At 36.2% G+C, this 17,989-nt stretch overlaps 1 protein-coding gene across 1 annotated transcript; it reads left to right on the top strand.

The window, feature by feature from the left end:
* Window positions 1-581: 581 nt before the first annotated feature.
* On the top strand, window positions 582-16,941 carry PDC (phosducin; the record flags this gene model as incomplete). The annotated part of the gene is made up of 3 exons (XM_082704072.1): window positions 582-642; window positions 12,743-12,894; window positions 16,417-16,941. 3 exons carry the CDS (start codon window positions 582-584, stop codon window positions 16,939-16,941), a joined length of 738 nt encoding a protein of 245 aa, XP_082560198.1.
* Window positions 16,942-17,989: the final 1,048 nt, after the last annotated feature.

Below are 17,989 nucleotides of genomic sequence, written 5' to 3'. Positions count from 1 at the left end.
TCAGCTTCCTCAGTTGTAAAATGCTGTTAATAATTGTCCATGTCACATATAGCTACATGAGAATTAAATGATTTTTGACACATAAATTAATTGGAACAATGTCTGGCACAAAGTAAGTATTCATGGTAAATATATAATAATTATTAATTTAAAAAATTGTGTTATATAAAATATTGGGATATAATTGTATGCTATTTGGTAACAAAATTAAAAAACAAATAATAAATAATGTTCATTAAGTACACAGACAAACTGAAGGCTTTTTAAGTAAAAACAAACTACAAATTATGTAAAATATTTAGGTCAAAATATCTTTAACCATACAAACATTAAATTAATGTCCTTTTACAAGGAGACAGAAACATACTAAATACTTTATTAGTGAGAACTCCTAGTTCAGCATGGACACTGGCAGCAAGAGAATAATAGGATATAAATATATTTATCCTAGCATTCATCTTTGTTCATGCTATAGATTATATCAGATCTTTGTTCATGTTTAGATTTGTTCTAGGTTCTTTGTTTATTTATAGATTATCTCTTTGTTTATGCTATAGATTATATCAAATCCAAACCCTAAAATGGAAGAAGCCAAAAGCCAAAGTTTGGAAGAAGACTTTGAAGGACAGGCCACACATACAGGTAAAGCAAATCCAGAAGAAAAAAATTACTAAGTTAAAATTAAATGTGGATATCTCTAATGTTCTTACTGCCATTATTCAGTATGAAATCTAAGTAATAACTTTGAATGCTTTGATGGAATGATTTAAAAATATTTGAGTGGGAAAACTAATGTGAAATCAAATACTCTTAGAGTAGTTTTATTTAGATGTCAAAGAATGAGAAAAACACTAAATATTGAGAATTTCTTACTACGTAATTATCATAAGGCCTCTTCTAAACTATAATTAAGCTCTTTCCTCCCTAATTTCCCCCACTGTGAACATTCCTTACAATTGTAAGCAGTACTAGACCAAAAGGTACATAGTTTTTAATTTTAATTTTTGTATATGAAAAAATAAAGAGATAATAAAACATTCTTAAATCAAATGGATTTCAGTATTCCTCTAGAAAACCTAAGACTTCAACTCATTTCACCCAGAGCCTGTTTTCCTAATCTGTTAAATTGTATGGGACTGTATAAATGCCACTATTAAGAGTTTAAAAATCAAATAGCATGTCAGTTTTAAAGTTCAGTTTGTACCTCTTAACCTTCTTCACTTATTTTGTATACCTTCAACTAGTATAATATTGTATATCAACTCTACTTCAGTTAAAAAATAAATAACACTTAAAAATAAATAAAAATAACAGGTTGGGGTTTTAACTCCATTGCATCTTATTAAATTAATATTTTCCTCTTTCTTTTAATAATACAAAATGGAGCCTTTAAATTTAGTCAGAAAGTTGAATGAGTTCACATGAGTATGAGACAAAATAAATGAGAATTCATTTTATTATTTTATTTTATTTTATCATTTATTTATGAGTGGGGGTAGAGGCAGAGGGAGGGGGGCTCCCAGCTGGATGGGAAGCCCCGCCTGGACTTGATCCCAGGATCTGAAGATCATGACCTGAGCTGAAGGCAGATGCTGAACTGACTGAGCCCCCCAGGTATCCTAGGAATTCATTTTATAACAATAATATGAAGAGTACCTTTCTAAGTATGATGGAACCAAGAAACCATAGAGGAAGACCGATAAATTTAGCTATAAAAATGAGGGAGGGATATTTGTTATGCTCCACAAATAAGTGAAACCATATGATAATTGACTCTCTCTGCTTGACTGATTTCACTCAGCATAATCTCTTCCAGTCCGTCCATGTTGCTACAAAAGGTGGGTATTCATCCTTTCTGATGGAGGCATAATACTCCATAGTGTATATGGACCACATCTTTCTTATCCATTCGTCCATTGGAGGGCATCTTGGTTCTTTCCATAGTTTGGCAACCATGGCCATTGCTGCTATAAACATTGGGGTACAGATGGCCCTTCTTTTCACGACATCTGTATCTTTGGGGTAAATACCCAGGAGTGCAATTGCAGGGTCAGAGGGAAGTTCTATTTTTAATTTCTTGAGGAATCTCCACACTGTTCTCCAAAGAGGCTGCACCAACTTACATTCCCACGAACAGTGTAAGAGGGTTCCCCTTTCTCCACATCCTCTCCAACACATGTTGTTTCCTGTTTTGTTAATTTTGGCCATTCTAACTGGTATAAGGTGATATCTCAATGTGGTTTTAATTTGAATCTCCCTGAGGGCTAATGATGATGAACATTTTTTCATGTGTCTGATAGCCATTTGTATGTCTTGATTGGAGAAGTGTCTGTTCATATCTTCTTCCCATTTTTTGATATGTTTGCCTGTTTCGTGTGTGTTGAGTTTGAGGAGTTCATTATAGATACTGGATATCAACCTTTTGTCTGTACTGTCATTTGCAAATATCTTCTCCCATTCTGTGGGTTGCCTCTTTGTTTTTTTGACTGTTTCCTTTGCTGTGCAGAAGCTTTTGATCTTGATGAAGTCCCAAAAGTTTATTTTCGCTTTAGTTTCCTTTGCCTTTGGAGACATATCTTGAAAGAAGTTGCTGTGGCTGATATCGAAGAGATTACTGCCTATGTTCTCCTCTAGGATTCTGATGGATTCCTGTCTCACATTGAGGTCTTTTATCCATTTTGAGTTTATCTTTGTGCACAGTGTAAGAGAATGGACGGGACTGGAAGAGATTATGCTGAGTGAAATAAGTCAAGCAGAGAGAGTCAATTATCATATATGGTTTCACTTATTTGTGGAGCATATCAAATATCATGGAGGACAAGGGGTGTTAGAGAGGAGAAAGGGGTTGGGGTAAATTGGAAGGGGAGGTGACCCATGAGAGACTATGGACTCTGAAAAACAATCTGAGGGGTTTGAAGTGGCAGGGTGTGGGAGGTTGGGGTACCAGGTGCTGGGTATTATAGAGGGCACAGATTGCATGGAGCACTGGGTGTGGTGAAAAAATAATGAATACTGTTTTTCTGAAAATAAATAAATTGAAAAAATTTAAAAAAAAGAGAGGGAGGGAGGAGAGGGGTCAAGATGGCAGAGAAGTAGGAGGCTGAGACTACTTCAGCTAGCAGATCACCTAGATAGCTTATCTAAAGATTGCAAACACCTGCAAATCCATCGGCAGATCGAAGAGAAGAACAGCAATTCTAGAAACAGAAAAACAACCACTTTCTGAAAGGTGGGACTGGCGGAGAAGTGAATCCAAAGCGAAAGGAAGATAGACCCTGGGGGGAGGGGCCAGCTCCCAGCAAGCAGCGGAGCAATGGAGCACAAAATCAGGACTTTTGAAAGTCTGTTCCACTAGGGACATCTCTCCAGAGGCTAAACCGGGGCGGAGCCCATGCGGGGTCAGCGTGGCCTCAGGTCCCACAGGGTCACAGAAGGATCGGGGGTGTCTGAGTGTCACAGAGCTTGCGGGTATTGGAACGGGAAAGCCTGCTACAGAGACAGAGCCGACAGTAAGATTACAGCTCGGGGTTACCTTGAATCGGTCGCAGGCTTGGTGAGCTCGGCGTGCGGCCGGAGGTCAGGCAGACGGGAGTTACTAGGTGCTGTTCTCTGAGGACACACTGAGGAGTGGGGCCCTGGGCTCTCGGCTCCTCCAGGCCTGAGACCAGGAGGCCGCCATTTGTATTCCTGTCCTCAGGAACTCTACGGAAAGCGCTCAGGGAACAAAAGCTCCAGAAGGCAAAGCAGAGCGGATTACTCAGCCCGGCCCCTGGTAAGGGCGGTGCAATTGCGCTTGGGGCAAAGACACTTGAGAATCACTACACCAGCCCCTCCCCCAGAAGATCAACAAGAAATCCAGCCAAGACCAAGTTCACCTACCAAAGAGTGCGGTTTCAATACCAAGGAGAGCAGCAGAATTCCAGAGGGGGATAAAGCAAAGCACAGAACTCATGGCTTTCTCCCTGTGATTTTTTATTCTTGCAGTTAATTTAATTCTTTTTCTTTTTCATTTTTTTTTTTGCTTCCTCTGCTAAAATTTTTTTTAACTTTTACCCTTTTCTTTTTTAACATTTTTAACTAGTTTATCGAATATATATATTTTTTTCTTTTTTATTTTTATTTATTTGTTTTTCTTTTTTTAATTCTTTTCTTTTCTTTCTTTTTCTTTCTTTCTTTCTTTCTGAACCTCTTTTTATCCCCTTTCTCCCCCCTCACGATTTGGGATCTCTTCTGATTTGGTTAAAGCATATTTTCCTGGGGTTGTTGCCACCCTCTTAGTATTTTACTTGCTCCTTCATATACTCTTATCTGGACAAAATGACAAGGCGGAAAAATTCACCACAAAAAAAAAGAACAAGAGGCAGTACCGAAGGCTAGGGACTTAATCAATACAGATATTGGTAATATGTCAGATCTAGAGTTCAGAATAACAATGCTCAAGGTTCTAGCCGGGCTCGAAAAAGGCATGGAAGATATTAGAGAAACCCTCTCGGGAGATATAAAAGCCCTTTCTAGAGAAATAAAAGAACTAAAATCTAACCAAGTTGAAATCAAAAAAGCTATTAATAAGGTGTAATCAAAAATGGAGGCTCTCACTGCTAGGATAAATGAGGCAGAAGAAAGAATTAGTGATATAGAATTGTCAATTAACCAAATGACAGAGAATAAAGAAGCTGAGCAAAAGAGGGACAAACAGCTACTGGACCATGAGGGGAGAATTCGAGAGATAAGAGACACCATAAGATGAAACAACATTAGAATAATTGGGATCCAGAAGAAGAAGAAAGAGAGAGGGGAGCAGAAGGTATACTGGAGAGAATTATTGGGGAGAATTTCCCCAATATGGCAAAGGGAATGAGCATCAAAATTCAGGAGGTTCAGAGAACGCCCCTCAAAATCAATAAGAATAGGCCCACACCCCATCACCTAATAGTAAAATTTACAAGTCTTAGTGACAAAGAGAAAATCCTGAAAGCAGCCCGGGAAAAGAAGTCTGTAACATACAATGGTAAAAATATTAGATTGGCAGCTCACTTATCCACAGAGACCTGGCAGGTCAGAAAGAGCTGGCATGATATATTCAGAGCACTAAACGAGAAGAACATGCAGCCATGAATACTATATCTAGCTAGGCTATCATTGAAAATAGAAGGAGAGTTTAAAAGCTTCCAGGACAAACAAAAACTGAAAGAATTTGCAAACACCAAACCAGCTCTACAGGAAATATTGAAAGGGGTCCTCTAAGCAAAGAGAAAGCCTACAAGTGGTAGATCAGAAAGGAACAGAGACAATATACAGTAACAGTCACCTTACAGGCAATACAGTGGCACTAAATTTATATCTCTCAATAGTTACCCTGAAAGTTAATGGGCTAAATGCCCCAATCAAAAGACACAGGGTATCAGAATGGATAAAAAAAAAAAAAACCCATCTATATGTTGCCTCCAAGAAACTCATTTTAAGCCCGAAGACACCTCCAGATTTAAAGTGAGGGGGTGGAAAAGAATTTACCATGCTAATGGACATCAGAAGAAAGCAGGAGTGGCAATCCTTATATCAGATCAATTAGATTTTAAGCCAAAGACTATAATAAGAGATGAGGAAGGACACTATATCATACTCAAAGGGTCTGTCCAACAAGAAGATCTAACAATTTTAAATATCTATGCCCCCAACGTGGGAGCAGCCACCTATATAAACCAATTAATAACAAAATCAAAGAAACACATCAACAATAATACAATAATAGTGGGGGACCTTAACACTCCCCTCACTGAAATGGACAGATCATCCAAGCAAAAGATCAACAAGGAAATAAAGGCGTTAAACGACACACTGGACCAGATGGACATCACAGATATATTCAGAACATTTCATCCCAAAGCAACAGAATACACATTCTTCTCTAGTGCACATGGAACATTCTCCAGAATAGATCACATCCTTGGTCCTAAATCAGGACTCAACCAGTATCAAAAGATTGGGATCATTCTCTGCATATTTTCAGACCACAATGCTCTGAAGCTAGAACTCAACCACAAGAGGAAGTTTGGAAAGAACCCAAATACATGGAGACTAAACAGCATCCTTCTAAAGAATGAATGGGTCAACTGGGAAATTAAAAAAGAATTGAAAAAAATCATGGAAACAAATGATAATGAAAATACAACGGTTCAAAACATGTGGGACAAAACAAAGGCAGTCCTGAGAGGAAAATATATAGCGGTACAAGCCTTTCTCAAGAAGCAAGAAAGGTCTCAGGTACACAACCTAACCCTACACCTAAAGGAGCTGGAGAAAGAACAAGAAAGAAACCCTAAGCCCAGCAGGAGAAGAGAAATCATAGAGATCAGAGCAGAAATCAATGAAATAGAAACCAAAAAAAAAATAGAACAAATCAACAAAACTAGGAGTTGGTTCTTTGAAAGAATTAATAAAATTGATAAATTCCTGGCCAGACTTATCAAAAAGAAAAGAGAAAGGACACAAATAAATAAAATCATGAATGAAAGAAGAGAGATCACAACTAACACCAGAGAAATAGAAACTATTATAAGAACATACTATGAGCAACTCTACGCCAACAAATTTGACAATCGGGAAATAATGGATGCATTCCTAGAAACATATAAACTACCACAACGGAACCAGAAAGAAATAGAAAGCCTGAACAGACCCATAACCATTAAGGAGACTGAAACAGTCATTAAAAATCTCCAAACAAACAAAAGCCCAGGGCCAGACAGCTTCCTGGGGGTATTCTACCAAACATTTAAAAAAGAACTAATTCCTATTCTCCTGAAACTGTTCCAAAAAACAGAAATGGAAGGAAAACTTCCAAACTCATTTTATGAGGCCAGCATAACCTTCATCCCAAAACCAGACAAGGATCCCATCAAAAAAGAGAGCTATAGACCAATATCCTTGATGAACACAGATGCGGAAATTCTCACCAAAATACTAGCCAATAGAATTCAACAGTACATTAAAAGGATTATTCACCACGATCAAGTGGGATTTATTCCCACTGCAAGGTTGGTTCAACATCCACAAATCAGTCAATGTGATACAACACATCAATAAAAGAAAGAACAAGAACCATATGATACTCTCAATAGATGCTGAAAAATCATTTGACAAAGTACAGCATCCCTTCCTGATCAAAACTCTTCAAAGTGTAGGAATAGAGGGCACATACCTCAATATCATCAAAGCCATCTATGAAAAACCCACCGCAAATATCATTCTCAATGGAGAAAAATTGAAAGCTTTTCCCCTAAGGTCAGGAACATAGCAGGGATGTCCATTATCACCACTGTTATTGAACATAGTACTAGAAGTCCTAGCCTCAGCAATCAGACAACAAAAGGAAACTAAAGGCATCCAAATTGGCAAAGAAGAAGTCAAACTATCACTCTTCGCAGATGATATAATACTATATGTGGAAAACCCAAAAGACTCCACTCCAAAACTGCTAGAACTTGTACAGGAATTCAGTAAAGTGTCAGGATATAAAATCAATGCACAGAAATCAGTTGCATTTCTCTACACCAACAACAAGACAGAAAAAAGAGAAATTAAGGAGTCAATCCCATTTACAATTGCACCCCAAACTATAAGATACCTAGGAATAAACCTAACCAAAGAGGCACAGAATCTATACTCAGAAAACTATAAAGTACTCATGAAAGAAATTGAGGAAGACACAAAGAAATGGAAAAATGTTCCATGCTCCTAAATTGGAAGAATAAATATTGTGAAAATGTCTATGCTACCTAAAGCAATCTACACATTTAATGCAATTCCTGTCCAAGTACCACCCATCGTTTTCAAAGAAATGGAACAAATAATTCTAAAATTTATATGGAACCAGAAAAGACCTCGAATAGCCAAAGGGATATTGAAAAAGAAAGCCAAAGTTGGTGGCATCACAATTCCGGACTTCAAGCTCTATTACAAAGCTGTCATCATCAAGACAGCATGGTACTGACACAAAAACAGACACATAGATCCAAGGAACAGAATAGAGAGCCCAGAAATAGACCCTCAAATCTATGGTCAACTCATCTTCGACAAAGCAGGAAAGAATGTCCAATGGAAAAAAGACAGCCTCTTCAATAAATGGTGTTGGGAAAATTGGACAGCCACACGCAGAAAAATGAAATTGGACCATTTCCTTACACCACACACAAAAATAGACTCAAAATGGATGAAGGACCTCAATGTGCGAAAGGAATCCATCAAAATCCTTGAGGAGAACACAGGCAGCAACCTCTTTGACCTCAGCCACAGCAACATCTTCCTAGGAACATCGCCAAAGGCAAGGGAAGCAAGGGCAAAAATGAACTATTGGGATTTCATCAAGATCAAAAGCTTTTGCACAGCAAAGGAAACAGTTAACAAAACCAAAAGACAACTGACAGAATGGGAGAAGATATTTGCAAACGACATATCAGATAAAGGACTAGTGTCCAAAATCTATAAAGACCTTAGCAAACTCAACACCCAAAGAACAAATAATCCAATCAAGAAATGGGCAGAGGACATGACAGACATTTCGGCAAAGAAGACATCCAGATGGCCAACAGACACATGAAAAAGTGCTCCATATCACTCGGCATCAGGGAAATACAAATCAAAACCACAATGAGATATCACCTCACACCAGTCAGAATGGCTAAAATCAACAAGACAAGAAATGACAGGTGCTGGCGAGGATGCAGAGAAAGGGGAACCCTCCTACACTGCTGGTGGGAATGCAAGCTGTTGCAGCCACTCTGGAAAACAGCATGGAGGTTCCTCAAAATGTTGAAAATAGAACTGCCCTATGACCCAGCAATTGCACTGCTGGGTATTTACCCTAAAGATACAAATGTAGTGACTCGAAGGGGCACGTGCACCCAAATGTTTATAGCAGCAATGTCCACAATAGCCAAACTATGGAAAGAACTTAGATGTCCATCAACAGATGAATGGATCAAGAAGATGTGGTATATATACACAATGGAATACTATGCAGCCATCAAACGAAATGAAATCTTGCCTTTTGCGACAACGTGGATGGAACTAGAGCATATCATGCTTAGCAAAATAAGTCAAGCAGAGAAAGACAACTATCATATGATCTCCCTGATATGAGGAAGTGGTAATGCAACATGGGGGCTTAAGTGGGTAGGAGAAGAGTAAATGAAAAAGATGGGAATGGGACAGAGACAAACCATAAGTGACTCTTAATCTCACAAAACAAACTGAGGGTTGCTCGGGGGAGGGGGGTTAGGAGAAGGGGGGTGGGGTTATGGACATTGGGGAGGTATGTGCCTTGGTGAGTGCTGTTAAGTGTATAAACCTGGCGATTTACAGACCTGTACCCCTGGGGATAAAAATATATGTTTATAAAAAATTAAAAATTAAAAAAAATGAGGGAGGGAGGTAAGGAAGGAAATAAATGTCTGCTATTTAATAGGTCATCATAGCAAATTTCAAAAAACTTTTGACAAAATGGAGGATACTAGCTGCAATTCAATTGACAAAGGGTTAATTTCCTAATAAATACTGAAAGCACCTACAAATCAATAAGAAAAATAACAACAATCAAGTGGAGAAAAAAGCAAAAGACAGACAATTGAAAAAATAGCCCATATGAAGTAGTAGTATTGTGAGATATGTTTTTTTCCCACACTGTTTTTAAAAGTAAAAAGTTTATAAGACACTTTTAAAAGAGGCATACCCATACATTACTGTTAGGGGTGTAAACTAGTACAACCTCCTTAAGAGTAGTTTAGCAATATCAAAATTAGAAATATACATGCTTTTTGACCAAGCAATTTTACTTCAACAACCTATAGATAGACCTACATGGATTGAAAAAAAATGGATGTGCAAGGTTCTTCACTCAGGATTATATATTACAGAAAAAATGGGGAGGAAACAATATACATCAACAAAAAACTTTTTAAAGCAAATGAATATTTAACAGTGAAATACTATGTCTCCATTTTTTTAAAAAGAATCTCTTTATGTATGCATATGAAAAAATGAGCTATATTATGAATTAAGAAAAGCAAGGCAAGAAAAAGCATCTGTAATATGCTACTACTTGTAAAAAAAAAAGAGAGGAGAAAGCAGATTTTCTACATTTATAAACACATGCTACACACATGTATATTTTGCATATACAGAAAATATATCTGAAAGATGAATACAAGTGAACAACCAATAATGATTGACTATAATTTTAATATAAGTAACTTTATATTAAAAATATATATTATCTTTGGGGTAAATACCCAGTAGTGCAATTGCAGGGTCATAGGGAAAGTCTATTTTTAATTTCTTAAGGAATCTCCACACTGTTCTCCAAATTGGCTGCACCAACTTGCATTCCCACCAACAGTGTAGGAGGTTCCCCTTTCTCCACATCCTCTCCATCACATGTTGTTTCCTGTCTTGGAAATTTTGGTCATTCTATCTGGTGTAAAAGTGGTATCTCAATGTGGTTTTAACTCGAATCTCCCTGATGGCTAGTGATGATGAACATTTTTTCATGTGCCTGATAGCCATTTGTATGTCTTCATTGGAGAAGTGTCTGTACATGTCTTCTGCCCATTTTTTGACATGATTATCTGTTTTGTGTGTGTTGAGTTTGAGAAGTTCTTAATAGATCCTGGATATCAGCCTTTTGTCTGTACTGTCATTTGTGAATATCTTCTCCCATTCCGTGGGTTGCCTCTTTGTTTTGTTGACTGTTTCCTTTGCTGTGCAGAAGCTTTTGATCTTGATGAAGTCCCACTTTTGTTTCCTTTGCCTTTGGAGACATATTTTGAAAGAAGTTGCTGTGGCTGATCTCGAAAAGGTTACTGCCTATGTTCTCCTCTAGGATTCTGATGGATTCCTGTCTCACGTTGAGGTCTTTTATCCATTTTGAGTTTATCTTTATGTACGGTGTAAGAGAATGGTCAAGTTTCATTCTTCTACGTATAACTGTCCAATTTTCCCAGCACCATTTATTGAAGAGACTGTCTTTTCTCCACTGTATATTTTTTTCCTGCTTTGTTGAAGATTATTTGACCATAGAGTTGAGGATCCATATCTGGGCTTTCTACTCTGTTCCACTGGTCTATTTTGTTTTCTGTCTGTTTTTAATGCCAGTACCAAGCTGTCTTGGTGATCACAGCTTTGTAGTAAAGCTTGAAATCTGGTAACATGATGCCACCAGTTTTGTTTTTCTTTTTCAACATTTCCTTAGCAATTCGGGGTCTCTTCTGATTCCATACATATTTTAGGATTATTTGCTCCAGCTCTTTGGAAAATACCAGTGGGATTTTGATCAGAATGACATTAAAAATATAGATTGCTCTAGGCAGTATAGACATTTTAACAATGTTTATTCTTCCTATGCAAAGCATACATACAGATGTAGTGAAAAGAAGGGCCATCTGTACCCCAATGGTCATAGCAGCAATGGCCACGGTCACCAAACTATGGAAAGAACCAAGATGCCCTTCAACGGACAAATGGATAAGAAAGATGTGGTCCATATACACTACGGAGTATTATGCCTTCGTCAGAAAAAATGAATACCCAACTTTTTTATCAATATGGATAGGACTGGAAGAGATTATGCTGAGTGAAATAAGTCAAGCAGAGAGAATCAATAATCATATGGTTTTGCTTATTTGTGGAGCATAACAAATAACATGGAGGACATGGGGAGATGGAGAGGAGAAGGGATTTGAGGGAAATTGGAGGGGAAGATAAACCATTAGAGACTCTGAAAAACAATCTGAGGGTTTTGAAGGGGCGGGGTTTTGGAGGGTGGGGGAGCCTGGAGGGCATGTATTGCATGAAGCACTGGGTGTGGTGCATAAACAATGAATTCTGTTACACTGAAAAGAAATTAAGTTAAAACAAAGAAAATATATATATAATATAAATAAAGTAATTATTAAGAAATATGTGGAAGAAAGAGAATACATCCACACATATAATGCGAAAGGTATAGATATGGCTAATCTTTAGTGAAGGATATTTAAAACTCCATATTTCCAAGAATTTTGACCTTCCAAGCAATTTTATTATTTACCAAGACAACTGAACATCTAAATTCTAGTTGGATCATCCTTGAATTAATTAGTTTTTCCTAAATCTGCAAATCCCTTCCTCTCCTTTGTAAAAGGTTCTTAGAATATTAAACGGAATTGGGTGATTATGTAATAATTTTCTCATAGCCTTTTTAGTTCTGTTAATTGAAGTCAGGTCTTCACTCACTGGTTGTTTCATATGTGCTATTGTTGTTTTCTGGATCTTGATATCACTTCAATTTGTTTCTCTGATAATCCTAGTGTCCCTAGTGATAGTGTGGTGCCAATTCTAGATTATTGCTGAAGCTTCCTTCTTATTTAATAAAAGTGTTATTTTTCCAAAATTCTAATTCCCCTACCTATTCTAAATTTTTAATATCTTTACCCCCAAATTTTGCCAATAGCTGAAAGTACATAATTTGTATTTTCATTAATGTAGATGTTTCAGAGAAATTCTTAGCCAAAACCTATCTAACAAGATTAACATGGGAAAACATTTTTATGAGCAGGGAAGTCAGGCATTTCTAGCCCAAGCAAGGTTTTTTAAATGATACAGAGGATGACAAGTCTATTCCAATGGTGATACTTATACAAAATTCAATTGTATAAATAGTTGTTTTGAAAATGAAGAGGGAAACAATTTGTTTTTTCTTTTATTCCAGGACCCAAAGGAGTAATAAATGACTGGAGAAAGTTTAAATTAGAGAGTGAAGACAGAGATTCAATTCCACCTAGCAAGAAGGAGATTCTCAGACAAATGTCTTCTCCTCACGATAGAAATAACAAAGACTTAAAAGAAAGATTCAGCAGAAAGGTAAGGAAAAATTAGTAGTTATAACTTACAGTGTGTATTCAGTCTAAATAACTGTAAAGAATCACTTTAGAGATATAAAATAGATATATTTCAAAAATATTTATTATGATATTGTTTATGTTGGCCACTCCCCCTAAAAAAAACCCAGGAAATGAAGTAAATGCCTGTGAAGGTATTCCATGTTAAAAAATATATATATAGGAGCTCTTAAAAGAATGAGTTACAAATACACGAGCTGACTTACAGGCAGTTCTATAATATGAGAAAGCAAGATACAGAGTATTTTAAGTTATATGATTATCTCATTCTCTAGAGCAAAGGGGAAAAACACATCACTGTATATATTTTTACACTTATAGAATTACATGATTTTTACACTTATAGAATTACATGAGCAGTATATAGAAAAGTATGGGGGAAATAAAAGTATGGAAAGACATTCACCAATCTTACAATATTGGTTAAATAACCAAGAAGGGTGGAATTTGTTGAGAGATCTCAACTTCCTTTTCCAAATAGGAGAAAGAAGGTAAGCAGAATAAGCCACATTTTTTTAAGGTATCAAGATATTTTTAAAGCAGAATTTTTTTTAAAATCTCATTTATTGTTACATAATGTGTATGTCCATGTGCTATGTCAAAATATGTTAATGGAGATTATCTCAGAGTATTAGAGTGGTGAATTTCACTATTTATTACTTCCTGCTTTTAGCTTTTAGTGTTTTTGAATCCTTATAATTAGCATGTATTATTTATATAACAATAATAACAACAATCATATTTTTTTAAAAAGATTTTATTTATTTATTTGACAGGGAGAGAGATCACAAGTAGACAGAGAGGCAGGCAGAAAGAGAGGGGTAGCAGACTTCCCGCTAAGCAGAAAGACTGAAGCGGGGCTCAATCCTAGGACCCTGAGACCATGACCTGAGTTGAAGGCAGAGGCTTAACCCAATGAGTCACCCAGGCACCCCAACATCAATTGTATTAATTTAAAACCCATTAAGTGACTTCCATTGGGGAATAAATCACGTTAGTGGGTTATATATCTCCAAACAAACCAATGTATATGGGTTGTATATTGATTCTCAACAGACAGACTACATCGGAAACATACTTGGTTCTAGGCTTCTGGCCATTGTAAAAATCTTCAAGTCTAAGAATTTGTTTCCAGGGAGCCTGGGTGGCTCCGTGGATTAAGTCTCTGCCTTCGGCTCAGATTGTGATCTCAGGGTCGTAGGATGGAGTCCCACATTGGGCTCTCTGCTTGGCAGGGAGCCTGCTTCCTCCTCTCTCTCTCTCTGCCTGCCTCTCTGCCTACTTGTGATCTCTCTCTGTCAAATAAATAAATAAAATCTTAAAAAAAAAAAAAACAAAACAAAAAAATAGAGTTTAAAAAAAAAAAAGAATTTTTTTCCAGATTTGGGTTCCTTCACAGACACACTACATGATACAGTTGAGTCAATTAACTTTTCCCATCTGAAGAATTGCAACAACACATCCTCTCTTTGTTTTGAAAAGATGTGAAGAGAAAATAAATATGAAAGTATTCGAAACATGTAAAATGCCCTACAAGTGAGAGACATTATGATTATTGAAAATGTTGCAAGGTTAAGCTTGAGAAATATATCTAAATGCCTAAACACCTGAATATGTGATTGGAACAAGATCTCACAAATGCCTATGTAAATCAGTATTACAATACTGATACAATATTTTTATGGTTCAGTCTGTTAAATTAACAGTACTATGGTGCAACTTAAAAGTTATATAAAGCATCTAATTTTTTAGAGTTAAAAAAATAAAATTGAGAATTATCTTAAAGCAAAAAAGTAATATGACAGGGAAAAGAATGAAGACATTAGAGAAGCAAATATAAGAGGCAGAAATGAGAAGGAATTAATGAAAGAACAAGATATTTCTACTTAACCTGAATCATAGTATCATCTATAAAATGAGAGTAATAATACCTACCTCAGTTTCATTGTGAGATTTGAGTAAAATAACCTATGTAAAGTGCCTAAAGACATATTAGATTTTCCATAAATACTAGCTTCTTGTCTTCTCAATTCTCCTCCACTTTAAAAATTATCAGCAGCTGCTATTTGAGATGTTACTTGATGGCAAAGCAGCAGCAGAAAATCCCCTTGAGAGCCACCCAACTTCTGTGGTTCTGGCGGCACCACGTCTCTCAATAACACAATCTCCCACATACGTATATATGTATATATGTATTTTGGTGGAGGAGGAGACTGTTTAACATTCTGTAGAATAAGTTAATAATGGTGTAGCTATTTAAAAAGGCTCTGCAGGTATTTTATACCCCAGCTGCAGTGGAAAGTAACTGTGTTGGAAGACAGAAGTTAAGTCTTTTCTCACTTTAGCCTAAACCAGTAGATAAGAATTACCTTCAGGTTAATTTAAAGCTCATTTAAAGATGGCTCACTCAACCTCATGCATACAAGATTTAATTCAGTAGATCTGGGGTGGTGCTCCAAAATTTGCTTTTACCAGAATTTCTCAGGTGCTGCTGACACAGCATCAACCTCTTGAATGATCTGATGAACTCCAAATAATAATAAAATCTTTCTTGCTTGAACTCCATCCCATATATTCCAAATGGTCAGTAAGTGATAAGACATTTTTTTAAGGATATAATCTTTTAGAGAACTTTTGTGGAGGAGACATTAATATCTAAAGGCATTTGTTAGGGGTACATTTAAATTGTGTGTGTATGCCTTTTTATTATTTATGAAAGCCACTCCAGAGTAGACCCTGGTGGAATTTTTTCACCCTAAGTAATGGGTAGCTAAGTGGCACATTTTTCTCACAGACACTGTAACCATCTCATGGCTCAACCACATTCAGCAATATTTAGCCATGCATTTAATCAAGCAATAATTACTGCATTCCTATTATGTGCCAGATGCTACAGCAGATAATGAGGAGAGATGAATGATACAAAATTCCTGCCCGATGGACATATCAGTTATAAAAACTATTATGAAATAAATAAGTACATGATACAATGTCAGGTAGTATTTGTTGCTATGAAGAAAAATAAACCAATATTAGGAATAGAAAGCATGGTGTGGGAACTCTTTGAGGTAGTATAATCAAAGAAGGTAACATTTGAACAAAAACTTGAAAGTAGTAAAGGAGGAAAAGGCTTCCACACCAGGAGTGAAATAGGGCAGTGGGGAGAAAACAGTAAATGCAAACTCTTTGAGTTGAGAATGGGTTTGGTATGTCTAAAAATTATAAATTTCTGGGGGCACCTAGGTGGCTCAGGTTAAGCATCTGCCTTGGCTCAGGTCATGATTCCAGGGTCCTGGGATGGAGCTCTGCAGAAGGCTCCTGCTCAGCAGGAAGCCTGTTTCACCTTCTCCCTCTGTTCCTCCCCACTACTCGTGCACATGCATGCTCTCTCTCAAATAAATAAATAACATCTTTTAAAAAAGTAAAAAAAAGAATATAAATTTCTCACCAAATTATATCAATCATTTCTTTTGTCTATTTCTAGATGAGCATTCAAGAATATGAATTAATTCACCGAGACAAAGAAGATGAAAATTGTCTGCGTAAATACCGTAGACAGTGTATGCAGGATATGCACCAGAAGCTGAGTTTTGGGCCTAGATATGGGTTTGTGTATGAGCTGGAAACTGGGGAGCAGTTCCTGGAAACCATTGGAAAGGAGCAGAAAATCACCACAATTGTTGTTCATATTTATGAAGATGGTATTAAGGGTTGTGATGCTCTAAACAGTAGCTTTACATGCCTCGCAGCTGAATACCCTATGGTCAAGTTTTGTAAAATAAAAGCTTCTAATACAGGTGCTGGGGATCGCTTTTCCTCAGAGGTACTCCCCACACTGCTTGTCTACAAAGGTGGGGAACTCATAAGCAATTTTATCAGTGTTACAGAACAATTTGCTGAAGAATTTTTTTCTGGGGATGTGGAGTCTTTCCTAAATGAATATGGATTACTACCTGAAAGAGAGATACATGCCCTAGATCAGACCAACATGGAAGAAGATACTGAATAAAGAGTCACTATGTCAACATCTCATACTTCTCCAAGTTAAATATTGATTTTCGTAGTATCCATATTCCTTTAGAGAACACAAAGTATGCCTGTGGCTATTTTAATTTGTAAGAAAAAAAAAGACTAACACTAAAATTATTTGATTGGCATTTCTTATTTACTTAAATGCATAGAAGTCTTTACTACAAAATATTGTAGTCTTCAGCAAAGTGTTAGTCAAAGAGGATATGGATGATAATGTGTTGGTTTTCAAAAATCCCTTTTAAGTTATGTGTTGGCTTTTTTACTCCTTTTTTTTTTCCTCAGTAGTATTATTTGGACTTTTAAAATCATATTATCAATTATAATTTTGCTCATGTGATAAGAATAAAGTTTCACGAGGAAATAACTTTTCTATTTGAATTCTGTTCTTTCACAAGTACTATATTATTAGGGCCCTAAAAGCATTATACAACCCAAAATATTTAAAAAAATCATTCAGTAAGGTATTTTACCATATATATATATATATATATTCATATTTATATCTTATAAGAAACTTAGAAACTTTGTGTCACATTAAAGTTATAAAAAAAGGTAGTTTTTTAAAAAATGCAACTTCAGAAGCTAAACATATTAAGGAAAAAAAAGTTTTCGTCTATGGACAAAAGAATATTTAGTAGTGATATAACTACAACCATCATTTTATTGTCTATTATGTGCCAGGATTTTATACATACAATGTATAATTTTTTACCACAATTCCATGAGTAGATATCCACAAGTGGATAGCACTTTATAAATGATGAAACTGAAATTTGAGACGTTTCCCTTGATATTCGAATGTTTCCCTTGAAAACACTGGGAAAATTTTCCTCCTACATGAACAAATGGAAATGCAAAACAAAATATAATTTGAAAAATGTTTTTAAATGCATCATTAATGAACTGTAGAGCAAGATAAAAGAAACACCTAGGGGTCTGAATCATAGTGTAAAATAATGGTGAGTGAGAGCTGAAGCACTATGGTCTATATTTGAAGACATGGTGTTTGATAAATCCCCCAAAAC

The sequence above is a fragment of the Mustela nivalis genome (genome assembly GCF_964662115.1).
Source record: "Mustela nivalis genome assembly, chromosome: 16".
Classification (NCBI taxonomy): domain Eukaryota; kingdom Metazoa; phylum Chordata; class Mammalia; order Carnivora; family Mustelidae; genus Mustela; species Mustela nivalis.
This window is presented reverse-complemented; position numbering and strand designations above follow the sequence as displayed.